The following is a 23023-nucleotide window of genomic DNA, read 5'->3' on the forward strand; positions in this document are numbered from 1 at the left end:
TGTTTTCCTTTCTTTCACCAAGTGTATGATAATATCACCTTACATGTACTCAAAGGAGAGCACAAGACAGCAGGCGTAGAACACTTTAAATTTTATCACGTGTCAAATACAGTTTTATTGGCAAATTGTTTTCTTCTTGCTAGACTACTTCATATATATATTTGACAAAAAAGAGTAATAAAAAAACGAACATTACACGGGTAATTCGCTACACGCTACAGTAATTTCATCACAAAGTAGTATTCAAGATAATTGCGTTAATCTGCTGATAAATGGTAATGTTAGTTTTACGACAATACGAACATGGCCCCCCTTTCGCCCACCGACCGACCGACCAAGTCTCTTCTCTGTCCAAAGTCCCAACGGAGAAGGGGTCAGGTCAAATTGGGAACGTGGGGCATGTGTTTTTTTTACGGAATCAGCACGGTTGGTTGTAATACCTTAGACATTTCGTTCAGCCCCCGTTACCTATCTACATTTTGAGTCGTGTGTAATCGTTTGCTTCGCAAACGGAGTGTTCTCGCTGTTTGGTTATGTGTGGAAGCTTCGGAACGCTAAAACGAGAATGTTGTTTCATCATTGGCGCGTCATTGTGTGTGTTGTTGATTCAGTTTGATTCGGCTGTTTCATGCTTTCGTTTGGCTGTAGTTTATCCATCCATCGCTTGTCGCTTCAAGGAGGAATCGTTCTAGTGTTTCACCTGTACAACGGATGGCTGTGCCGGTGCTGCAGGTGGTTGCTGTTGCTGTGGCTGTGGCTGCTGTTGTGGGGAAGATGCAATGTTTCCGGTATGTTGTTGCTGTTGGGGTTGCTGCTGTTGTGCTGGGGCTGGGGCTGCCTGTTGCTGATGGGAAGGAGGCTTCTGGTTGGGCTGTACATTATTGTTAGCGTGCTGTTGCTGATATTGTGGGTTTTGTGGGATCTGATTCGACTGATACTGTTGTTGCTGTTGCGGCTGTTGTTGTTGTTGGTATGGCTGCTGTTGCTGTTGCGGCTGCTGAGGATATTGGGCCTGTTGTTGCTGTTGATGTGCCTGCTGTCCAGGATGTTGTTGTTGTTGAGGCTGTTGCTGGTACTGTTGCTGTTGTGCAGGATGTTGTTGAACAGGGGCAGGTTGTGCCTGTTGGTGCTGTGGTGCCGCCTGTTGTCCTGTGTATACAGTAGACTGCTGACCGGTGTAGGTAGGATTAGGATGGACCTGATGCGGTTGCACATTGTCGTAGATCTGGTTGGGATGAACGTTTATCTGCTGGCCATAATTATTGTATCCTGGTGGAGGAGGTCCCTGCTGATGGTGCTGCTGTTGTTGCTGATAATGCTGCTGCTGCTGGTGGTATTGCTGTTGTTGATGCTGCTGTTGTTGCTGGTAGTGCGGGACCTGGTGCTGCGGAATAGCGTTCGGATGCACCTGATAGGCTCCCTAAAAATCATACAAAAACACAAAATTACTTAAAAGTCTTAAAATCATTCGACCAAACACTTACATTCGCGTCCGGATGGTAACCCTGCGGCATATTGGGATGCGGCGGCAGCTTGCCCTCCGCAACGAGCCGCTGAATCTCCTCCTGCCGTTGACGCTCAAACTCCAGATACTCTTCGTGCGTAAATTGTGGCTCATGGTCGACCGTGTCCCAGCCCGGATCCTTCTGGAATTCGTCGCGCTTCGTCTGCTCGATAAACTCCTCGTAGCTGATCAGCCCGTCCTTGTTCGTGTCCGCCTCCTTGAACACGTGCTCCCGCATACGCTCCATCTCCTCCGCCCGCTCCTTCATGTCGTCCTCGGGCGCCCCGGCCTGGTACATCTTGTTCAGCTCGTTAATGAACAGCACCTTCACCTCGTTCTCGTCCCACATGTTGTTGCCGTCCAGATCGTGCAGCATGAAGAACGTTTTCGGATCGAAATCCTGCCCATCCATGTGGTCCTGCTTTTCCCACACCTCTTCCAGCTGGGCCTTGTTGCCGGGATGGTGTATCTTCTCGTGGTTGTCGTGCTTGGCCTGCTGGCGCTTCAGCTCCTCCTCGTACTCCTTCCGGTGCTGCTCGTCTAGTGCGCGCAGCTTCTCCTGCTTCTCGAACTCCTTCTGCAGCTCGTACTGCTTGAACTCTTCCCGCCGGCGGCGATCGTTCTCCTGCAGGTCCTGCGACGTCTTCAGGATCAGCTTCTTCAGATCGTCTATCTCGAACGTGTGCGGGTTCGAGTGGTCCACGTGCTCGCTAATCTTCAGATGGTCCCGATCGATCTCGTTCGTCAGCTCGAACTGCTTCGTCGCTAGCTCCTTCAGCCGCTGCAGCTCCATGCGCTTCAGCTCGTCCAGCCGCGACCGCACGTGGTGCCCAACGTACTCGAGCTCTTGCGCGATCACACCGGACTGTTGCAGAAAACAACAACAAAGAAAGAAGTTAACAGTGAAAGGGAGCTTTTTTCATGTGGTACATTCCGTGTGCTTATTCACCCAGAAACAAAACATACCCGAATGTCGGACTCTGCCGCCTTCTGCAGTTTTTCAGCAAACACAGGATCGCTTTCCAACACGTTTACAACCTCCTGGAGATACTTATTGTACTCGATAATGTTCTGAAAAAGGTAAACAAACATTCCAACATGAAGACACAGACTTCGCCAGACTCTCCTCCTTCTCCGCCCGAACGTATACCTCCATGCGTTCCACGTTGCTGTCCTCGTGCTTTTCCTCCTTTTCGGCAGGCTTTGGTGGCTGTGTCACTACCGGAAGTCCCAGCATCGTTGGCAGCATCCCGGCTACCAACAGCAGCACCAGTATGCTGCCATTGCCCTTCATCGTGAACGAAGAGCTGGTTTCACTTCCGCGTTGGATGGTAAAAGCAGGAATTGCCTTGACTGAGATTTCAACGTCGTTGCCACTGCAAATCGATTCTGAGATTGTAAACTACACGTAAGATAAGGAACCGATAACCGAGCCTGTGTCAAAGTTTACTGCCAATCAAAATAACAATAAAATCGAACTAGAAGAGTAGCGCAAAGCAATCTCCCACACGTCAAGGCCACTGGAGCTGGAAGAACTTCCAGTTCGTGTTAAAAGGGGTGCTACTGCTACGCCTGCCAGAAAAGATCTTTCACTGTTTGTTTAACGCCAGACACATTAAATACATTCACGCAGGCGAATGGTAATGGGCTGACGAAATGTTGCGACAGAAACCGCACGAAAGAACACGTACCTACCCAGCTGCTCACCCGAACAGCAAGTCAATTGTGATTGTTGTTTGATGTCATGTTTTCTGGGGAGACGGGGGTCTGTCACCGTGCATTCTTCGTGGCACCCTGCCCACCAAGGTAGCTGGTGCGATGTCGTGACGTTACCCTCTACTCACCTTGGGTCGAGTGCCGTCCTGGAGCTGTCAAACACGTTGCAACGTCAGAGCGTGTCACGTCAAACTGTGTGTGAAAAACGAGAAAAAAAGCAAGAGAAAACTAAAGTGCTGATTGTATTGCTTCATCAAAAGCTCCCCTTTTGGGCTGGAATAGTTGGGCCTTTTCTCCCCATTCAAAAGCGGACGGAACAGTGCAATAGTGGAAAACCAGTGCCGTATGTTTGCCCCACAGTAACGCCACAACAACAGTCCTTGTTTTTCCACGTATTGGTCGCGTTGTGATTACGCTGGAATTTCCCCATCGGTAGCGCGGACTGTCCTTCCCACACCCAACCCATCCCTCCTTCCAAAAGGTGATACGTGTTTGCTGCCATTGATCGACCCCCGGGGGAGGAAAGATTAGTTGGCCTCAACCCGTAACGACACACACACACACACACCCCCGAACATGGCTGGTGGAAGTTCGCCCTCGAAGGAGGACATCGATGCCATTTTCCATCGGTTACGATCGCAGGCAACGAACAAGGTAGGGTGCGATATACACAGTGGTACAGCGGGAGAGGGTGGGGTTAATGGTTCTGGTCAATGTCACCGTTCACCTTCACCGTTCCCGTGCACCATGACGTGGTCGCGCGCGCGTCCTTCACGCGGGAGTGTGTAACGAGAATTTGCTTTCCTCTTTCCATTTGATGCAATTTCCCCTGGCAGACCTGTTTCGACTGTGGAGCGAAAAATCCCACCTGGTCCACGGTGACGTACGGCGTGTTCATCTGCATCGATTGCTCGGCCGTGCATCGGAATTTGGGCGTGCATCTGACGTTCGTCCGGTCCACCAACCTGGACACGAACTGGACCTGGCTGCAAATTCGTCAAATGCAGGTCGGCGGCAATGCCAATGCGGTATGTATTTCGTGTCTGTGTCATGAAAGAGACACATTTGCACTAAAGTCATAATTAAATTATGTCCCCTGGGGGTTTCCTTTTTTTTGTTGTAGGCACAATTCTTCCGCCAGCATAACTGCAACACCACCGATGCGCAACAGAAGTACAACTCACGTGCTGCCCAGCTGTACAAGGATAAGCTGCTAAACAAAGCCCAACAGTCGCTGCAGCTATACGGAACGACGGTGAGTGTCGAGGTGGAAGGAGCGGAATGACCGTTAACCCTTTCCCTGCGTGTGTTTGCAGCGATAGAGTACCGCTTTGTTTTGGCATTCCCTTTTAGTGGTTCTTAATTCGACACCTGTGTGATTGTGTGCATTGTTATTTTTTTAATTAATTTTTAATTTTCCATGTTAATGCAACCTTACCTGTTGCTCCTCACTCATGCCTTTAGTTTCACAAAAATTAAAACAATTACTGTCACTGATTAAAATCACAACCAACAGTAAGGACACCACCGAGACTTGTCTTGCAACATACTAGCTGGCTAAATTTGGCATTTTTCATTTTCGCTTTTCCTTCCGCGTGCGTGCCCACCACGTGGCTCCAACAACAGCTGCACATTGACAATGCACACGACCTGAACACGACCGCCAGCGAGAAGAAGGAGATGGACTTTTTTGCGGATTGCGACAACTTCGACAACGACACGGCGACGGTCGAACGGAACAACAATCCCAGCAGTGGGCCGAAGGTCGATGCGGAGCTGGAAAACGTAAGTAAACATTCTCGACACCTTCGAAACGGGCAGCAAGCAGCATGGTATCGTTTTTTTGTTGCATTTCATTTGCCTGTTTTGTTGTTTAGTTTGCTGTGTGAATTCTGTGCTGATCTTATTCGCCCGATCTTCCTCCGAAAAGCTTCCCTTTTCAAACACTTTCTCCTGTCGTTCTTTCCGCAGATTCCAAAGCTGGCTTCGCTGAGCGCCACGGTTGACCCCACCGCCGGTCCGCGGGTCGATTTCCTCACCTCCGAGGTGCCGGTCGAGCCGGTCAAGTCAACGATCGGGGTGCGCAAAATACAACCCAAAAAGGGTGGGCTCGGTGCGAAGAAGGGCGGCCTCGGTGCAACCCGCGTCAAGACCAACTTTGCCGAAATCGAAGAGCGCGCCAACATGGCGGACAAGCTGAAGCTGGCGCCGGCCCCGGAGAAACCCATCACCGAGGAGGAAAAGGCAGAAACGCTCGCCAGCGTTCGGCTAGCCTACCAGGACCTATCGATCAAGCAGCACAGGGAGGAGGAAAAGCTGAAAGCGATCGATCCGAACAAGGCGAAACAAATCGAGCGGCTAGGAATGGGGTTCGGGCGGGCGGCCGGTGTTTCCCACTCCGCCCTGACCGACATGAAGACGCTCACGCCCGAGGAAGCGACCCGGAGCAGTGCGGCGTCCCTTAGCAAGGCGCTGTACGATCGCGACGATTCGTCCAGTGGCGGCGGTGGTGGCGGCAGTGGTGGTGGTGGTGGAGGAAGTGGAAGTGGCGGCAGCGGCAGTGGTGGGAACGATTTTTTCGATGACTATTCCATAATCTACGGGTTTTCGGGCAGTGGCAAGGGGGCGGATATGAGCGAAGCGACACAGATGGGGTTCGATACGCTCGAGCCGATCGACAGCAAGCGTCCCACGGTGAAGACGATGTTCTCGCCGGCAGGCGGTAGCCTGAAGGGTGGATCGAGCAGTATTAGCGGTAAGTGTCCGTTAGCTTTCCTTCTGCCTGCGAACGTTTTTGTTCATGTTTTTGTCTATTTTTGTTTTTCACTTTTTAGATCAACCCACATACAGCCGCGGAGGTGGCAGTAGCAGCGGAAGCAACTACAACAACATCAATAACAACAGTAGCAGCAGCAGCAGCAACAACAGTAGCAGTCGAAGGAACGGTCAACCGCAACCAGTCGATAGCAGTGACGTTGCGCAGAAAAAGTTCGGCTCTGCCAAGGGCATCTCGTCCGACCAGTTCTTCGGCGACGAACAGTCGAGCTACGAACGGTCGGCCAATCTTTCCAAATTCCAGGGCTCTACCAGCATCTCTTCCGCCGACTACTTTGGGCACGGCTCGTCATCGATGGGATCGGGCGGTTCTAGATCCGGTAGGTGATCGGCGTCACGGGTGGACTCGCCCCACCTTTGGAGCTTTTCGTTTACAATAATTCCATTCCATTATTTTTCTTTCCCCAGGAGGAGGAGGAGGCGGACCGCGCGGACCGGCACTGCAGTACAATGGGCCCGATTTGGAGGACGTAAGGGAAAGCGTCCGGCAGGGCGTTACGAAGGTGGCCGGACGTCTCAGTTCGCTTGCCAGCGATGTGATGAACTCGATTCAGGATAAATATGGCTACTGAAGCGCCCGCGTGTGTGTACAGCAGCATCCCGAATGCTGTGGAAGCCGTGCACGGACGTGTCTCATCTTCCAGCATGGATCACAATCACAACACACTATTGTTAAAAAAAGAAGAAGGCTAACAGCAGCAGCAAACTAAGAGAAAAACAGGACCATTCGCGGTTATATACTTTGATTTAGAGACGGTTCATGGGAAGCACCAGACGGGGTGGGCTTCCGTTGGTTTCCGTTGGTTGTTTAGCGTATGTTTAGTTTATCTATGATGTGTATTATAAAGTTGTGCTTATTGAAATACAAGGCCTGTGCATCTCTCTCTCGCTCATTCTGTTCGACGGTCCGCTGCCATTTCCATAGTGCAGGGTAGTGCAGTGCAGGTTTTGGAAGCAAGCAGCCCGTTTGCCGATATCATTTACTGCTGGTTGTTTCTTATTGTATCCATGCATTCGATCCGTTTAGGGTAGAAAAGAGTATGTTTTACGTTTTTTAGATATTTTTATGTTGCTTGTATATTTTTGTATCTTCTACTGCCTCCGTTGCTCTAAAGAATTAGGGTTTTTAGTGTGCCTTGGCTTTGTTTTTTTTTTTTACTTTCAATTGTTTACCCATATATTCCACGTTCGCGTTAAGGGAAGGATCGTCAAACCATCCCACGATGGCGCCTTATAGCAAGCAGCGCAGTAATTATATTATTAGACCCATTAGCAAACGTTACAACATTTAGCAAACAATTAGAAATGTACCACTAGGCTCCAGCTAGGTAAAGAAAGGAACAAAACAAAAAAGCGTTAATTGATCCTGTACTGCTTCAATCTCAGAAACGATTTTCTACATTAGACTCTCCCCCCTCAATAGATAGTGAAAGCGTAGCACTGGGGAAAACCCTCGAGACAAAAGAGAACCCCTTTGAATTAGGCGCCACTCTTTATTCCATATTCTTCCTTCCCTCCTTCCCATCTTCTCCAGAATTCTGTAAACCAAGCGAAGAATGTTCTGCGATCACGTTTCATCAAGCCGGTTTGCCATTTTAGGGATGCTTAAAAATGAGAGAGTAAAGAAATGTCGTTGCGTTGTTTGTACATTTTTTTTTTGTAAAACCGTAGCATCTATCCTTAAAACTCCGAGTACGAGATAGAAACAAAAAAAAAAAAACGGTTATAAGCTGGAAAACCCAACCACTTAAAAAGCGATACGTGGGAGGAAAAAACGGAAGATGATGCGTACGACTTGTTGAAATACACACAATAAAGCCTCTACTGTACACTGTAAACAGGTTATGGAATGTAAGGAAATTCGTATTCCATTTCGTGCGTTAAACATCGCCCAGTTTGGCGATAGTCGATAGTCGAAATTATCAGAACCGACTGGCTGAGCGCTCTAAAAATGCGATTTCTCACCGGTGGAGAACCGGTCGCTGCTGAAAGAAACCACGTCACAAATTAGGTGTATTTTTAATAATTTCTTAAAACCACTGTCGGAAAAATGCGAATTGATTATCATCTCATTAGTAAAAGAGTGTTGGGTTACGAGGAGGAATGGATGGAATTTACATGTCTTTATCAACTTCTTCTTCTTCTTCTTCTTCTATTTTGTCGATGGAAGTAAAACCGCTCCCCCGTCAATAGCGGATTGTGGTGCAAGGATACCTAACGACAAATTGCCGGCATTAAGGTGTTGTGCGCACACAACGTGTACACAAAGGTGCATAAATCACAACCACCGTTGACCATGGGCTTGGGGACTTGGGTGGTACGTGCGTGGTAACGCGTACGAATGATGCCTCCCGCGTGTGTCACGTGTGCTACATTATATCCATCGCTGGATTCAATTCGCCCATCGCCGGATTATTGGCAAGATGGGCTTGAAGGAAGGAAACCGGTATGCGGAAGAGTTTGAAAGCTCTTAATGCGTTTGTGGGGCTGGATTCCTCCAAATGGGTGATAATTCGTTGCCGGAGGGGGGGAGGGGAGGCTTGGGCCAGGGATGGGCGGGGGGTTTGCGAATTAAAGGTGGTAGATATGCCCAATCTTCCGGTCCGGGGACGGTTAGTTGGTGTTTAGCGTTCGTTCCAGAATGGCGCGTGTTTCGAGCAGGAAGGCTTTGATCGTTTTCGTTTTGGGGGTTACCGGTGTGATGGCAGGCGTTTCGCCACTGTTTCAGTTCCCCTTCCAATGGAACCAACCGCGACAATTGTAAGTTTGTAAACGAGGGTTTTTTTTAAAGATTTTTAGACACGTTTAGACCGCTATCAGTAGATTAATCTGTACGCAAAGTTCATTGGTGCAAAAATGTATAAATCAGGAATAAAACTTATCATCGTTCCACAAAAAGGCAAATTTGAAACGTTTTGTAAATGATAAAAATCGTTTCACTCCGTCACGATTGATCAAACAATCAACGGGGAAGCGTCAATCTGGCGTAACATACGCAAACGAAGCACGGCGCCAAAACCTCTGCAAGTGAATCGTGCCCCGAAGCGTCGTTCGACACTCGTGACAAAGTGCTGATGCGTTGCCTGGCAACGTAAATCATAGACGTAGCGTGCAGCCGCCACGTGTTTTTCTTTCCGCATCGTCGGCAACCGAATATGTATCGCGCTAGCACGATGCGCGGCTGTGTAGAACGGTGCGCAAGAACAAAAAAAGTCATCTTTTTTATTAAATGCATTGATTCATCGTGTACCGTGCATAATAAAAAAAATACATACACACAATCACAACCTTTATACAATGGCCAGCGGCACGGGCAAATCTTCGTGTTTTTCAGCACGCGTGTCATTTGCCGCAAGCCATTTGCGCGCCAACACAAACAAGAATTACCGCACTGTTGTGGTGAAGGCCCAGCAGCAGCAGCAGCAGCAGTTGCAGAAGGCTACGGCTAGGGAAGTACGCGCTTCCTATTTGTGGCAAACTAGATTCTGTTTCCACTTCCCATCGCTGAGGAAGCAGGTGGTGCAGTAGTAGTAGCAGCAGTTGCATCTTTTTGTCAATTGCGGTGCAGTTGCAGTTTAAGTGGCGCAAGATGAGGACGCTTTACACGATCTACTTCTTGCTGGCGGCGTCGTTCTTTGCCGGCATTGTGATAGCGGGAGTGTTGCAGCTCAGCAAAGACCAGCAGCAGGCGAAGCTGGAAGCGGCAGCCGAGGTGGCGGTGCGCAGCAAACGGGAGCTGCTGCGTGTTCTTGGGTATGGGCTTTCGTGGTGGCGTATGCGGTGGCGAATTTTCGTTAATTTTAGTTGAAGTGGATCGTACCGTGCTTCTGTATTTGATTTGTATTGAGTGTTTCTACACGACGGCGTGAAATTCGTGTTCGCGAAATTCGCATGCTAAAATGATTGTTAAAAATTAATCAACGGAAAATCAAGTTTTTTACAGACAAATGGAGACACAAATGATTATGATTTTGCAAAGACGTGATTCTCGCTTTAGTAGTGTGGAAATGTTGTGACACGATTTCAATTAGATTAGCAAATGCAGCGAAAATACTTATACTATATACTATTGGAATTACAACGGCTTTTCTAGTTAGATTTTTTCGAATAGTGATTCCTATCGCTGCGTAAGAAAAACTAATTTGTTCTTGACCATGCTTGCAGTGGCGGTTTTGGTGGAGCTTCCGGCGCGAATGCTGCCTCGAACGCGCTCAGTCAAAACGTGGGGTAAGTGTTGTTTGTAAATACAAATTTTCCCCTCGCTTACATTCAGTGCTGATTGTTTCCCTTCTCTTCCCCTCCCCTGCAGTGGATTTGGCTTTTCCAGCTCGAACGCGAACGCAAACGCCTTCAACCAGCAGTTCGGACTCGGCGGGTTCGGTTCGTCCGCCGCCAACGCACAGGCCCAATCGTTCCAGAGCGACGGACCGTTCGGATCGTTCGGTGCGTCGGCCGCCAATGCCGCCAGCCAGGGCTTCAGTGCCGGGCCGGGTGGGCTGGCCGGTTCGGCCGGTTTCTCTGGCAGCCAGACGTACAATCTGCCCGGCAGCCGCAAGATCTCGATCGCCTATTCGAACGGATTTTCCCTCGCCAACGGGGGGCGGCCTACGGGATCGAATGGGTTCAGTATTGCGCAGAGCTGAGACTAATGTTCCTGTCTGGAGGAGTATTTAAAGCAAAAGGAGCCAGAAAAAAACTAATACTCCCTCATAGCAAAAAGAATCCCGTCCTACGGACGAAAAATATACGTAAATGGCTAGAGAAAGTTATACATAGTTGAGTGGATAGGTGCAGCATAATGTTAACTATTTATTGTACCCTTAAAGCACTACTTACAACGTACCATACTACTAAAAGTTCACAAAAAAACACACTGCAATGCAACAATAGAGAAACATGTATTTACAAAACATGTGTGTGCTTCCCGGGAAGCTCAACGTACACAGTGACTTAGTCATAGAAGTGATCGTACCATTTTGCCTTTATTTAGCAACAAATAAAGTTAAAAAAAAACCCTTTGTCTTATCGCTCAGCTGCTTGAGTTGTTGTCGTTCATTCTACTCCATTCGCTTCACGATCACCAACACAAATGATGGGTTGAGAGTTGAAGTTAATCACAACTACTATACCGTGATGTACCGTTGATAATAAATACTTATGTTGTATTCATTTCCTAACTAAGCGGTTGGATTGTTTCCTAGCATTATTAAACTTTATTAATATTAATTAATCTTTAACTATTTTAACGTATCGTGTTCCCAAGAACGTCAGTGTTTCCCTACGATTTTTGTAAATATTTATGTTTCCATCTAACTTTTTTAGCATTTATTTAAATTTTTAAGCATAAAAATTGAAATCATCGTAAAATGTATTCATAGTTTCTTTTTCTGTTTTTTAAATGTGCTATTAACACTGTGCCAAATTTTTAAAGCAAATTTTGCCAAACAATTTATATTTTTATACTAATTTATGGGACAAATTCTAAAATATTTATTAAACGTTCAACGAAATAAAAAAAAAAGTCCAATAGCCAAGAGAAAGTAAAAACATACGGAAAACCTTTTATAATTGTACCATATTAGAGGTGATAATAGCCGTATCTCTTTACAGTGAATTTAATCAGAGCAGATACGTGTTAAACCGGATTTGAATCTTTTATTCACTGTTTAAAATTACACAACAATCAAATGCACAATTTATTACTGCTCTTTTGCGATTCAACTCACTCACGCTCTGAGTCGAATCATTAGTCGACTCTTTTTTCAGATTCAACTCACAAACTCTCTGAGTCTAATAGTGCCTAATTTTATAAATTGTTATTCTTCTTACTTTAAATCCGTCTGAGTATAAGCCCAACAGTTTGATGGATAAAAAGTAGTAAAAAACATAATAAAAAATTAATTACATTTAAAGATGAGAATGTTTTGCTGTCACTGGTATCTATAACCAGTTACTCTGTTATGAATTAGTACCCAGTAACAAAAAATAGAACGACTAGTTTTTTGTTGTCGTTCTTTTAAACTCACTAAATCACTTCATTCCGACAACCAGTTACTTGTTATTGTTACTTACTTAGTGTTAATAAATCTTGCCTGCTACAGACAAGCAGTTATTGTTAATAGTTACTTTTACCCTTTGCGCTCATTCCACACTGTTATTTTCAGGCTGCAAGGGGGTCGTTATACATGCTAAAATACGGTTCTTGTATCTAGTTCTTCTAACTAGCTACTCTTTCTAGTTACATGTAACTTTTTTCTTATTTCTTACTTTCAATCATTCATTTTTTCCGAAGACCAGTTAGTAGAATCTAATTGCTCTTATTAGCTACTCATCGAAAGGTACCATTCGTTACTTTTTGTATTTTTTAAACGGCCATCTCTAATTCATTTCTAGCATTCAACTCACTCGCCCTCACGCGTAGCGCACATCTCTAGGGCATTAATATTTTATAAATTATTCATAACAAATACACACACACACACACACACACACACACACACACACACACAAATTCCATTGCTATAGGCTACATTAGAAATACTTCAAACAACCTAACCTAACCTTCAGCCAGTAAACACAAACACTGCCCCGACATGAAAAAACCTTTGAGCAATTGGAGATAACGAGCACAGTTGCATTCGCAACCAAAACTCTCACACGATCCGTTCTTGTGAGTGTGTGTGTACTATGCATCTGGCAACATCTTATGCTGCCCGTTAGAGCTATGCGTACTAGCCCCCTTCCCTACCGTTGCTGCTTTCTCCCACCCAAAAGCTCCCCCTTTAAGGGTGAAAAAAAAAACCTAAATGCGCGGCGCAAATCCCTGCCACTCCGGGGGTCACACTCCGGCCACTCCCCGATCGCCATGCAGTTCCACGCAAACGGTTGCGCCGCCGTTCCGTTTTCAGTCGCAACGCAAGTGCCACACTTTGCGGGCTGCAATCGATCGAACTAAGTGCACGTTTGGAGGAGTGTTTCGTTTGTTTGAGTTGTAATTTTAAGTTGGTTTTTTGTGTTGTTTGGAGCTTTTAGTTCCTGTAGCCAAAACACAATGTCCACTTCCGTTCGAGCCAGCGCTTCCTGCTGGTGGGCAGTGATCTGTCTTTTGCTGCTGGTTGTCGGATGCGTCCTATCCATGCCCGCGCAAGAGGATACCCGGGTGGACAAACCGCTCGGCGGAGTGCCGGACGCTGGCAGTGTGCATGAGGAGGTCGTCGTTGCAGCCGCACTGTACGTGCGCAAGAAGGATCCTACCACGCTGCGACGGCAGAAGCGTGAAATACGGTTAGTGCAAAGAAGCGGCCCAAGTAGTAGCCCTTTGCTGGCACTGCTGTGCCCCCATCCATTGCATAATCAACCACACAATGAATCCTTTCTCCTCGCGACAGGAACAATCACGTAACGGTTCAGCACGGCACGTCACACACGAACCGGTTCGATGGGGCAGGCACTGGCAAAAGGGAACCGTTTTTGGGCAAGCAGCACGAAAAGGTGCTGACCAACTGGAAGAACGACAACGGGGCGGCGTCATCAAAAGTGGGCCTCCGCAAGGAGTAGGCAGTGTGTGTGTGTAAGGGGAGAAGAAAGTTGTTAAGTTGGGTTTTACTTGTTATTATTGTTGTTTCTTTTGCCATCAATCATTCCGATCAAGCTCGCACGCAAATCAATCAAGTCATAGATTATTGCAAAACAGTAAACCTTTGACTAGTTTCCCAGGTTTTTGTGAGGTCCGTTACCAGTGGATCAAGCGACGAACAACTCTTTCATGTCGAACCGACACAATGAATTTCCCGTTTATTTGCACGAGACAGAAAGAGAGAGAGATGAAAGATAGTTCGTTGCTGTATGTAAATTAGAACGAACGTAGTGTAATAGAGCGTAAGGTATATGTAGCTACATGGGGTAGAATTATACTTCGCAAAAAAAGGTTTAATAAACTTGAGTTGTACTGAACGATCAGCATGCCGGTGTTGTCTCTCCAACTTATTCATATTAAATTGTAAATTAGGCACTTCTGGTTATGGAAATAAGAACTACTTCTGGTTAAACTAACCAGCACGCCAGCATCATTACACAATCTTGCTTCATTTGTATTAACCGATCGAGAAAGGATCGCTTAAAAGCAAAGTCATAAAACTCTCAAGATAAAAATACATAATTGGATCGAAGTGCTAGTGTTTCGACTGCGTCCACACCGGTCCATACTTCTGTGCGTCGAGCAACAAACACACGTCAGTCCAACTGTTGTTTTGTATGCAAACCAGAAAACCAGTTCTGGTACTGTTGCCGATGCGTCTGCGTGGGATTTCCCCTCTACCAACAACTTGGGAGGCATGTCCATCGATCTTTGTGTGTAGCTGCTTTTTTGTGTAGAGGACTGTATCACTGCTCGACTGCCAGTCCGACTGCTCGAATACGATTTCAATAGTAATCAAACAATCCCACTCACGATTGCGGGCAATTTCCTAGTTCACACCGCAACACCGCTGGGCGATAACCTTTGGATCGGTCGGTTTGCAATGACGATCGTACCGTGATCGGTAGAGCGAGCAGATCTGAAATCAAACAGGTCAACGAATTTTAGCAATTAGCACATTGTACATCTAGTTCCTGTATGGTCAAGAACGTACCAGCAGTCCTGCTGTCCCTTCCGAATAATCTTATTAGATGTCGTCCAAGTAATACGATCATCATGCGTTTCCATCATCTGTCAGCTCAGGGTGAGGGGAGGAATCACCGTCCAAAGGTGCGACAATCACATATAAAAGATCTCTTGATCCCTTCATCGTGCTCGGGGGAAATCCCAATCATAAATCCCCACCCTCTATGGCAAACGCTGTTTCCCGTTTTGCCATTCCTCATTATCAGTTGATCCCCTCCAGTGCTGATCGCACCCAAAGTAAACAAAACAAAACCGGACCAGAGTTTGAGATCGCACTGTCGATCATGATGCTGATGACGATGATGATGATGGTGGTGGTGGGAAGTATAGATTTCGACCTCCCCGCCCAGCCGAAGATCGCGACAATGGCAAAACAAGATCCGAAGGACAGGACGCAGCATCTTCGTGGATTCGTGCTGGTTTGAACTTGTCCGGGGGGGTTTCGAGTGTTCTGCTGCGAGTAGACCAAACCCAGACCCTGATCGGGGAGCCTGTTCAGAGTGTTTTGAGCAACGCGTGTGACCGGTAGTGTTAACAAATAATCCACCCTGTGTGTGTGAGTGAACGATGAACAGATTCGTTGGAGTGATCATACTTTCGGCACTGGTGATCGGTGCCTTAGGCCAGAACGATGGCCGCGGTAAGTGATTAAGGGATTGGAGGCTATATTTTTTAATGCTTTAGGCTTGATAATGGTGTTTTGTTTTTATATAATGGGAATTGTGACCTAGAAAAGTAATGGTTTGGAAATAGTTCGAAGCGATGATCTTGTTCGTAGCTTAGGACCTTGCATTACACTAGCAAACAGTAATGTCCAAATGGTAAGATGTCTAATATCATCATGACTAGTTCTTGTTTGGATCCCAGAAACTCTGTCTAGACCTTGTGTGTAGGATAACAGTCAACCTAAAGCATCGAACTATCTGTCCCAGTTGTTTGTTTCGTGTCAATTGCTGTTATCAACCTTGATGACTGTTTATTGTCTTCCTTCCAAATCTCCTTGAGACAGTGTGTCTCCCCATGATCGGTAGATTACAGCAAAACACCTCCCCAAAAACGGACCCATTAGCTAAGGTCAGCTAGTCAGTCTTGACCTTTTGCGAGGCCACTCGTGCACTTTGGTAGAGCACCATGTTTTTTTTTTTTCTTCTTTTATTTTCGGAGATGTTTTGGACATACAACCTCAGAATCCGTTTTTGAACCGATACCCTCGCAAACCGGAAATACTGGTTTCGCTTTTATTTGTGCGTTTGTGCGCTTCGAATGGCTGGCAAACTAAACACAGTCTAGCCCAGACTGTACAAATTGGGATGGCATTCCGTCCGGTTTCACACTCATTCGCTGGGACAAACGAATTAACAACATCCGTACCCGAAGCTTCGGAGTCTGGTTCGCTACGCAAGAACTGGTTTTTGAGAGCTGTGGTACGCAAATTTGCAGAAAAAAGAAACTGGGGAAGCTCTTCAGCTGTAGAGCACTGCAACACAGGTGGGAAAGCGATGCTATCCAAAGTGAACAGGAGAGGACAGCAAACCTTTTAATTGCTTCCCGTTGCTCTCTATGTAAATGTAATGTAAATGTAAATTAGAGTTACCCAAGTGGATTGAATTTTATTTGATTTTTGCCTTGATTTGGCCTTTTCCGAAGTGTGTGTAAATAAAACAAAACCCAACCAACTTGTTTGCATGTTTGAAGGATGTCGTAAGCAATCCACACCCTACTCTCTGAGCCAACGGGTCAGCGAAGATCATTACCATAACAGTGAAATTGCCTTCCATTTTTTTGTTGGTTTTTGCGACCTTCCTTCTTAAATTTGACTTAATTAAAGCTTAACATCTTCTTAATATCATCCCATTTTCAGATGCTGAGGTGAGAGATCGCGCCGGCAATGGGTACGAGGTCCTGGTCGAGTCTTCCCTGCACGTGCGAAAGGCAAACCCGGCCGTACGACGCAACGTGCGCAGCGTGCTAGATCTGCTGGTGCCACCGGAAGCGGTGCTCGTGCGCCAAAAGCGCCAATTCAAGTAAGCTCCCAAATCCACCCCAATGTGTGCGTTTCTTTCTCCCCAAAAGACCTCCCCATTTTTACGGCTGACCTTGAGAGAGGGTGCTCCATCTGAATGAGCGTTGGTGTCCATTTGTTCATTGTGCATGCTAATCTTGTGCGCCATCTTAACGATCGTTTAGATGCGGCCGGGTTCGATCGGAGCTGCTAGTAGGGGAGTGCAGTGGCGATCGCGAAAAAGATGTGCAGATATTGATTGAGAAAGAAGCAAGTGTTTTTGGTAAAAGAGTTAGCCAAAAACACACACGCAACCCGGAAGATGATCGTACAGAATCTAACGCCCAGACACTGTACTACACTTCCAAGGAGACAAACAAAACGGTCCCAAATTCGATCCACGTACGATGGGTTCTTCTTTTTGTATGACAAGATACACATCCACAGATTAACGATCGCACCCATCGAAACCGCACTAATGTTGACAACACCTCTTCGCCTTTGGCTACTTCCTTCCACGACTCTTTACAGTGGGTTCGGTGCGTCCAGCTCGAATGCTAATGCTAACGCCTTCAACCAGTATTACGGCCCGAACGGATTTGGAGCGAGCGCGGCCAACGCGGGCGCACAGTCCTTCTACAACCAGGGACCGGGTGGTGGTTTCGGTGCATCGGCAGCCAACTCCGCCTCGCAAGGCTTCTCGGCCGGTCCGGGCGGTTTCTCGGTAAGCTCCAACAAACGATCATTTCACACACACACACAGCACTCACCTCAATGTATTTTTTTCGTTGGCGTTTTTAGGGCTCCGCTGGACAGTCCGGTAGCCAGAGCTACAAGCTTCCCGGCAACAAGGACGTGAACCTGTCGTACAGTGGTGGATTTTCCGTCGCCAACGGCCAGCCCAGCGTATCGCAGGGCAGCTCGATCAGCTTCTCGAAGAAGTAGACTAGCAGCACACAACAGTGCTGAACGACGACAACAAACACGGCAACACGAGACGAGCGGACAATGACTCGGGATAGAACTAAGTGCACGCAAGAGGAACCTTAATGTCTTGGCAATGGAAATAAAAGTGTCTCTGCGTAACAACCCGTGACTTAAAGTTTCCTTAAAGGTACACTTCCCAGGGGGAAGATCCTCATTTTTGGGGGCAAGCTGTTCACCTTTGTCTTCAACTGGCCTATTTTGGGGTGGCGTTTTTTTTTCTTTCTTCGCCTCTTTCCTATCTCACTGAGATGCATTTTTTGCTCATTAAGACCACCCTCTGCTCTCCCTTGACGGCGCCATTCATGGTAATGGTTTACGGGACATTCGAATTTTGGGCAAGGCGAAGCAGTCTACACGCCAGATCGTAACCTCTTCGCCAAGAATGAGCTTTATGCGCGCGCTGATTGATATTCACCACGCGTCACACGCAAGCCGGACTTACGCCTGCCTCGGCCGATTGACGTTTGCACGCGGACAATCGGGACCAGCAGCTGGCAGATAGGGCTGGCCCGCATTTGCATAATCGAATTGACCATTGAGTGCTTCAGCTTCGGCCCGTACTGCGCCTTTCGTTCCTCGAATCGTTCTAGCGGTAGGCGCGCACGAGAAGGGCCCCAAAAGGATAGGGTTTTGCGTCGACGGGCAACTCCCTTTCGGGCCGCGTGATTCATGGCGCTGTGATTCATCGCGAGCACAAGTGATCGCGTGAGTGTAAGGGTGTGTGCGTGTGTGTGCTCTTCTCTGTAGCATAATTTATTCGCCTGGCATTCATCAATCAGCGGACACATTTTTATTGCTCACGCTTTTTTTTTTGTGCCGAGATCGGTGGATCGGTTGTCCCGACGCGGAACGAGCTGTGATTGAAATGCTCATACACCCTCGGCAGAAGATCCCGGATGGACGCGAGACTGAGGGCGTTTTTTCTGCATGAAAACTCGTACACAAACCCATGGAGACTGGGGGATATTTATAGTTCTTTTTTATCGGTTTTGAATTTTGCCCCGAATCTGTAACACATCCGTGAGCTCGTACATAGTAGGTATGATCGTTTTTATGACGTTTTATTCTCCCCTTGGTGCAGAAGAGGTCTCAGGGAGGATTGTGAAGGCATATGCTAGGATCCAAAAAAAAACCCAAAACTCTGATGACGAGCTCAAACAACTGGGTCTTGAGCCCGTGATCGGTTGCCGCGATCCATATAAATTGACGCGATTGACGTTGCATGTGCCGAATTCGAGCTTGTTCGCACGTCCCAGATTGGGATGGTAAGTAGTTCTTGGGTAGTTGTTTTGTTTTTAATTTTAGATCGACCTATGCTGCTTTTACGTAGTGAGGAGTTGCGAACTATAACAAGAAATAAAAAAAGGCAATAACAACTGAATGATTTTTTGTTTGTTTTTTTACAATAGAAGGTTTTTAAAGCCTGATCACGTGATCGGGATAGAGTTATTGAATTGATCGATATTATTTTATGAAAATAAGGTGACTACCGTATGACTTTGTTATCACAAACTATCAAACTTCTAAAAGGCTGTTCTCATGATGATAAATAAAATTTCGTATACAGGAAGCAAAACTGTTGTTTGTAACAAATTAATTAAATCATATTTTTAATATTGAATTTAGTTTTCGCTATATTATATTTAAGAATTATGTTAACATCCATTTGATTTTTCATCGGTTTAGCGTTATTTTTTCTCAAAATAATAAGGGTTTTTTTTAATTTAAGTATTGATAATACATTTGTGTAAAAAAAAACATAGAAACTGAATTGCATACATTCAGGCGCTCAGTGCGAATACACTAAAGCTTGCTTGGTTTCCCCGTAGTTTAATGTTTCGTTCATAATTCTTTTTTATTTTTTTGGTTTAAAAAAATCTGATCGTTTTGCTTGTGATTTATCTCAACATCAGGATCATAATAGTCTTTCCCATTAAAAAAATGACACTAAAACTATCATTGCCTAGTAGCTCACATGCTGGTTTCCATTGCTGCTTCCCCCATCTTGCTAACTGTACCTGATCTGCAACATCACGTTCGAATGCTCCGTTTCCTGTTCAGCATGCAAAGAGCCACCGATCCTACCATAATGTTACAGATTTGCGTGCAAAGGTAAGCTTTGTTTCCCATGATTTAGGTGGACCTCCGGCGTACGCGACGATCGCGCGAGGTCGAAGATCGTTCCTCATGCGTTCGATCGTTTTCTTTTTTTCGAGTGTCACTCCAAGAAATCTAGCAAATTGGCAACAGCGACAGCCACGCAGCTGTTCTGTATTCTACACCTTGCCCAAAACGTGCGGCATCGTTTGATGCCGGACCTGTAGTCCCCTGTACTCAGGCAACTGAACTCTCCAACAACTCGTACATTTTGCAGCAAAGTGTCATAAAAACACATAAATTGTTGTAAAAAGTTTTACGATCGTTCTTGCGCGGGAATCAAACCCCATTTACCCAGAGCACGGTTTGCAGATAGCACCCAACAGTTCTTTTGTTTGTTCTTTTTGCTATCCCTGTCCCGTCTTAAAGACATCGTTGTAGTAGGTCATCCTACGCTCGATTTAAAAAACCGTTCAAGCTCAAGCTCCGAGAGCGTTTAGGTCGTATAATTTACGCTTTTTATTTATGTTTTATTACCATCACATCATGAATCTTATTTCAATGAAGCAATTAACTTAATGCTGACAGCTTCGGTGTGTGTGCGCGCACCCAGCAGGCGCACGTGATTTTTCTCAGGTACCGGGGACCTCTCCTCTCACCCCACTCATGGGTCCGCTTTCGTCTGCTAGAATCAATCGGTGGCTAATTTTGCCAAAATTATCATACAATGCTCCCCTCAGTTCGCTGGTGGAATGCGCATCCGGAATCCTATGCGGGCTACTAGTACGGCCGGTCGGCGATACTAGCAAGCGAGCATGATTCTGATCGACCGGTGGCAGCTGGCCGTCCCGGCGACAGATGTCACGAAATGATTGACATCGATTTCGGTTGTCGGCCACTGCGCCGTGCGCGGCCTAGTCCGGTCGCGAATTCAACGAAATATCTTCAATCATATCGATATTAGCGACGAGACATTCATGCACAATTAGTTCTGTCGAATTTCGCGATCAAGTGATCGACGGAATGGACGGGGAAACGGGAGTTTATGAGGGACCAAGAATTAAGGATATTATTAGATGATGCATCAATTTGTTCTTTTAAGTAACCTCAAAGCGTATTTTCTATGTTCCGAAGATCGTTTAAAGATCATCTCCAGTTGTTGTTTGTTTAAAGCTCTCGTTTTTCCCAGTACCCGCACACCCGCCCAACTCCCTCATCGCCTACACGGTCATTACAAAACTGCAACACAACTTTGGGACAGCTTCGTTTGGTTTTAAATTTATTCCTAAATCTAATAAAATCAATAGCCGTACATACGAAATGAAGCGACCGGCAGACATCGGCGACATCTGCACGGTACGCCGTGAGTGACGGTGTGACGGAACGGATGGGAGGAAGACACACATGGGCAATAATACTCTTACCCATGAGCTGCATACCAACGAGGCCGGCCAAAGCACCGATGGGCCGGACGGTTGGCACAAACCATCGGTATAAAAGGCGTTGATCCCGGGCATGATGGTTATCAGTCGGTGCTGGGAGATCAGTCTCGGTGGACACGAGATTCGAGCCACGTGTGTTACTGTTGCCCGGGACTTTCAGGCTAAAGAAAAACAGAAGCCAATCAACGATTTAGAATAAAGTTTTCTCCAAACGTGCTCGCGTAGCTTCGCATTCAAACGTGTTTCAAACGGCAGTGAGTGGTTACCGGTGTGAATTAAGGCGTGTGTAGTGCGTGTGGCATACATTTAGGCGTCATGTCGTTCTCAAGCGTTGCCGTGTTGGCGTTGCTGTGTGGCGTTGGGCTTTGCTTTGCCTATCCGTATCCTTATCCGCAGAATGGTGCGTTTGCGGCGTTGGTGTACCGTGCATTAGCTCCGAACCAGTGACCATTCAACTGTCTTTTCTCTTTTCCCCCTTGGGCTTGCAGCGTTCATGTACTACCGCAATGCACTTCCGGTGATGGCGTACCCTCAGCTGCAGCAAACCGCCATGTATCAGCACGCAATGTACCAGAACCAGCGACTACGGCAGAACTATCAACGTCGATCGGCAACGAGCGGGGTGGCCGCATTTGCCGCTGGAGACAACATCGCCACCGGTACGATTCTCAAGGGTAAGTTTTTGTTGGTGACGCAAGAGAAGAAACTTTTCGCAAACGCGTTTTTGCGGCATTCGTCTTCGTTCGCTACCATTTAACAGCTGACTGCCGACCCGCAGATCCTGCTGTGGAGGGTTACCCTTCGGTGCAGTCGTTTGCCGATGCGTACCCAGCGGACGCGCTGCCCGAGAATGAGATCCCGCTCAGCGACGATGGTGGACAGTTGGAGCAGGATGGAAATGCTGGGGGCGAGCTAGACTTTGCGCTAGACAACGAGGAGCCGCTGGAGGATGTGCCGGCTGTTGCTGCTGCGCCGCTAGTGCCGACAACAACCGACAAGCGCAAGAAGAAGGTTACCGTGCAGCTCGATTCGGCCTCGGCTGAAGACGATCAGGAGGATGAAGAGCAGGTAAGCTTCGGTACGCGTCGTGGCGGTTCGGCCGGTCGTCCCGCCGGAGGATCTGCTGGACCCATGTTCCCCGTTACGTTTGGCAGCACCAATGGCGGTGCGATCGCTATTGCTAACAGCTACAGCACGGGAAAGGGTGGATCGGCTACCAGCCATGCCACCGCTTACGGCAGTCCAGCCTCGGTACCGGAGGAACGTCGGCGGGCTGTTGTGCTGCAGCAACAGAAGCAGCACCAGCAGCAACAGCAACAGCAGCAGCGCAGCATTCGTCCGGCTAAGCTGCGAACGAAGCACTAAGAGTGCGCATACTGTCGAACCAGCAAGATGGTGCTGTCGGTGTGTTGGTTTAATTTATTCCTAGCTGTTCAACGTTTGTCGATCGTCAAGCGATAAACCGAACGCATGTGCATGTGACTGGCCTAATAAATGTTTACTTTATCTAACGAATGACGAGCCCATGTTTTGAGTGTTTATTTCTTCGTAAGCTAGGGTGTAAAAAGGTTCGTTACTTAGTCCATCGCATACTATATTTACGCCTAAATGTAGGCAACGGATGCGTAATTTAAATTCGAAATCCAAATGATCCAATATACGCGTGATTGATGACAACTAGCATAAACTATGACTGCAGCTCGTAAACCAAGACAGAGGCTACTGATGGATCTGTAAGGTTATTCAGACTTTTAGTTAATATACGTGATGTATTATGT

General features: G+C 46.9%; 6 protein-coding genes across 10 annotated transcripts; 5 read left to right on the plus strand and 1 right to left on the minus strand.

Annotated features, from left to right (window-relative positions):
- Nucleotides 1–84: 84 nt before the first annotated feature.
- LOC120952246 (nucleobindin-2) lies at nucleotides 85–3300 on the minus strand. Of its 3 annotated transcripts, none has more exons than XM_040371479.2 (5): nucleotides 3196–3300; nucleotides 2655–2893; nucleotides 2471–2575; nucleotides 1485–2369; nucleotides 85–1420 (listed from the first exon to the last, which is right to left on the minus strand). In XM_040371479.2, the coding sequence occupies exons 2-5, from the start codon at nucleotides 2796–2798 to the stop codon at nucleotides 689–691; spliced, it is 1866 nt and encodes a 621-aa protein (XP_040227413.2). In that variant the 5' UTR covers nucleotides 2799–2893; nucleotides 3196–3300; the 3' UTR covers nucleotides 85–688. The 3 variants fall into 3 exon arrangements, with proteins under 3 accessions (XP_040227413.2, XP_040227415.2, XP_040227414.2); XM_040371481.2 differs by having other exon boundaries at nucleotides 2655–2880; nucleotides 3196–3280; XM_040371480.2 differs by having other exon boundaries at nucleotides 3200–3273.
- A 67-nt stretch (nucleotides 3301–3367) lies between these two features.
- LOC120952247 (ADP-ribosylation factor GTPase-activating protein 3) lies at nucleotides 3368–6948 on the plus strand. The gene is made up of 7 exons (XM_040371482.2): nucleotides 3368–3874; nucleotides 4057–4248; nucleotides 4344–4475; nucleotides 4847–5005; nucleotides 5192–5975; nucleotides 6055–6375; nucleotides 6464–6948. The coding sequence occupies exons 1-7, from the start codon at nucleotides 3797–3799 to the stop codon at nucleotides 6625–6627; spliced, it is 1830 nt and encodes a 609-aa protein (XP_040227416.2). The 5' UTR covers nucleotides 3368–3796; the 3' UTR covers nucleotides 6628–6948.
- Nucleotides 6949–8587: 1639 nt separating this feature from the next.
- Nucleotides 8588–11087, plus strand: LOC120952248 (WAG22 antigen). 2 transcript variants are annotated; one of them, XM_040371485.2, is made up of 3 exons: nucleotides 8588–8815; nucleotides 10220–10282; nucleotides 10365–11087. In XM_040371485.2, the coding sequence occupies exons 1-3, from the start codon at nucleotides 8697–8699 to the stop codon at nucleotides 10696–10698; spliced, it is 516 nt and encodes a 171-aa protein (XP_040227419.2). In that variant the 5' UTR covers nucleotides 8588–8696; the 3' UTR covers nucleotides 10699–11087. The 2 variants fall into 2 exon arrangements, with proteins under 2 accessions (XP_040227419.2, XP_040227418.2); XM_040371484.2 differs by lacking the exon at nucleotides 8588–8815 and adding an exon at nucleotides 9290–9808.
- A 1822-nt stretch (nucleotides 11088–12909) lies between these two features.
- On the plus strand, nucleotides 12910–14014 carry LOC120951176 (uncharacterized). Its single transcript, XM_040369727.2, has 2 exons — nucleotides 12910–13339; nucleotides 13444–14014. Exons 1-2 carry the CDS (start codon nucleotides 13107–13109, stop codon nucleotides 13610–13612), a joined length of 402 nt encoding a protein of 133 aa, XP_040225661.2. The 5' UTR covers nucleotides 12910–13106; the 3' UTR covers nucleotides 13613–14014.
- Nucleotides 14015–15130: 1116 nt separating this feature from the next.
- On the plus strand, nucleotides 15131–17808 carry LOC120951175 (pupal cuticle protein 36-like). The gene is made up of 4 exons (XM_040369726.2): nucleotides 15131–15357; nucleotides 16579–16741; nucleotides 17251–17443; nucleotides 17521–17808. The coding sequence occupies exons 1-4, from the start codon at nucleotides 15285–15287 to the stop codon at nucleotides 17662–17664; spliced, it is 573 nt and encodes a 190-aa protein (XP_040225660.2). The 5' UTR covers nucleotides 15131–15284; the 3' UTR covers nucleotides 17665–17808.
- A 3502-nt stretch (nucleotides 17809–21310) lies between these two features.
- On the plus strand, nucleotides 21311–22760 carry LOC120952620 (uncharacterized). 2 transcript variants are annotated; one of them, XM_040372039.2, is made up of 3 exons: nucleotides 21311–21645; nucleotides 21734–21919; nucleotides 22006–22760. In XM_040372039.2, the coding sequence occupies exons 1-3, from the start codon at nucleotides 21561–21563 to the stop codon at nucleotides 22608–22610; spliced, it is 876 nt and encodes a 291-aa protein (XP_040227973.2). In that variant the 5' UTR covers nucleotides 21311–21560; the 3' UTR covers nucleotides 22611–22760. The 2 variants fall into 2 exon arrangements, with proteins under 2 accessions (XP_040227973.2, XP_040227974.2); XM_040372040.2 differs by having other exon boundaries at nucleotides 22024–22760.
- The last annotated feature ends 263 nt before the right edge of the window (nucleotides 22761–23023 follow it).

The sequence above is a fragment of the Anopheles coluzzii genome, chromosome 2 (genome assembly GCF_943734685.1).
Source record: "Anopheles coluzzii chromosome 2, AcolN3, whole genome shotgun sequence".
In the NCBI taxonomy this organism is placed as follows: Eukaryota; Metazoa; Arthropoda; class Insecta; order Diptera; family Culicidae; genus Anopheles; species Anopheles coluzzii.

Excerpts from the sequence above, each read along its gene's own strand:
- LOC120952246 (XM_040371479.2), bottom strand. The coding sequence starts at position 2,798 with ATGAAGGGCAATGGCAGCATACTGGTGCTGCTGTTGGTAGCCGGGATG. Across the intron at positions 2,370-2,470 it reads CGGCAGAGTCCGACATTCGG|TCCGGTGTGATCGCGCAAGA; the intron begins GTATGTTTTGTT and ends TTTCTGCAACAG. Across the intron at positions 1,421-1,484 it reads GTTACCATCCGGACGCGAAT|GGAGCCTATCAGGTGCATCC; the intron begins GTAAGTGTTTGG and ends TATGATTTTTAG.
- LOC120952247 (XM_040371482.2), top strand. The coding sequence starts at position 3,797 with ATGGCTGGTGGAAGTTCGCCCTCGAAGGAGGACATCGATGCCATTTTC. Across the intron at positions 4,476-4,846 it reads TGCAGCTATACGGAACGACG|CTGCACATTGACAATGCACA; the intron begins GTGAGTGTCGAG and ends CTCCAACAACAG. Across the intron at positions 5,976-6,054 it reads TGGATCGAGCAGTATTAGCG|ATCAACCCACATACAGCCGC; the intron begins GTAAGTGTCCGT and ends TTCACTTTTTAG.
- LOC120952248 (XM_040371484.2), top strand. The coding sequence starts at position 9,645 with ATGAGGACGCTTTACACGATCTACTTCTTGCTGGCGGCGTCGTTCTTT. Across the intron at positions 9,809-10,219 it reads GAGCTGCTGCGTGTTCTTGG|TGGCGGTTTTGGTGGAGCTT; the intron begins GTATGGGCTTTC and ends CCATGCTTGCAG. Across the intron at positions 10,283-10,364 it reads GCGCTCAGTCAAAACGTGGG|TGGATTTGGCTTTTCCAGCT; the intron begins GTAAGTGTTGTT and ends CCTCCCCTGCAG.
- LOC120951176 (XM_040369727.2), top strand. The coding sequence starts at position 13,107 with ATGTCCACTTCCGTTCGAGCCAGCGCTTCCTGCTGGTGGGCAGTGATC. Across the intron at positions 13,340-13,443 it reads CGGCAGAAGCGTGAAATACG|GAACAATCACGTAACGGTTC; the intron begins GTTAGTGCAAAG and ends TCCTCGCGACAG.
- LOC120951175 (XM_040369726.2), top strand. The coding sequence starts at position 15,285 with ATGAACAGATTCGTTGGAGTGATCATACTTTCGGCACTGGTGATCGGT. Across the intron at positions 15,358-16,578 it reads AGGCCAGAACGATGGCCGCG|ATGCTGAGGTGAGAGATCGC; the intron begins GTAAGTGATTAA and ends TCCCATTTTCAG. Across the intron at positions 16,742-17,250 it reads CGCCAAAAGCGCCAATTCAA|TGGGTTCGGTGCGTCCAGCT; the intron begins GTAAGCTCCCAA and ends GACTCTTTACAG.
- LOC120952620 (XM_040372039.2), top strand. The coding sequence starts at position 21,561 with ATGTCGTTCTCAAGCGTTGCCGTGTTGGCGTTGCTGTGTGGCGTTGGG. Across the intron at positions 21,646-21,733 it reads GTATCCTTATCCGCAGAATG|CGTTCATGTACTACCGCAAT; the intron begins GTGCGTTTGCGG and ends TTGGGCTTGCAG. Across the intron at positions 21,920-22,005 it reads CACCGGTACGATTCTCAAGG|CTGACTGCCGACCCGCAGAT; the intron begins GTAAGTTTTTGT and ends ACCATTTAACAG.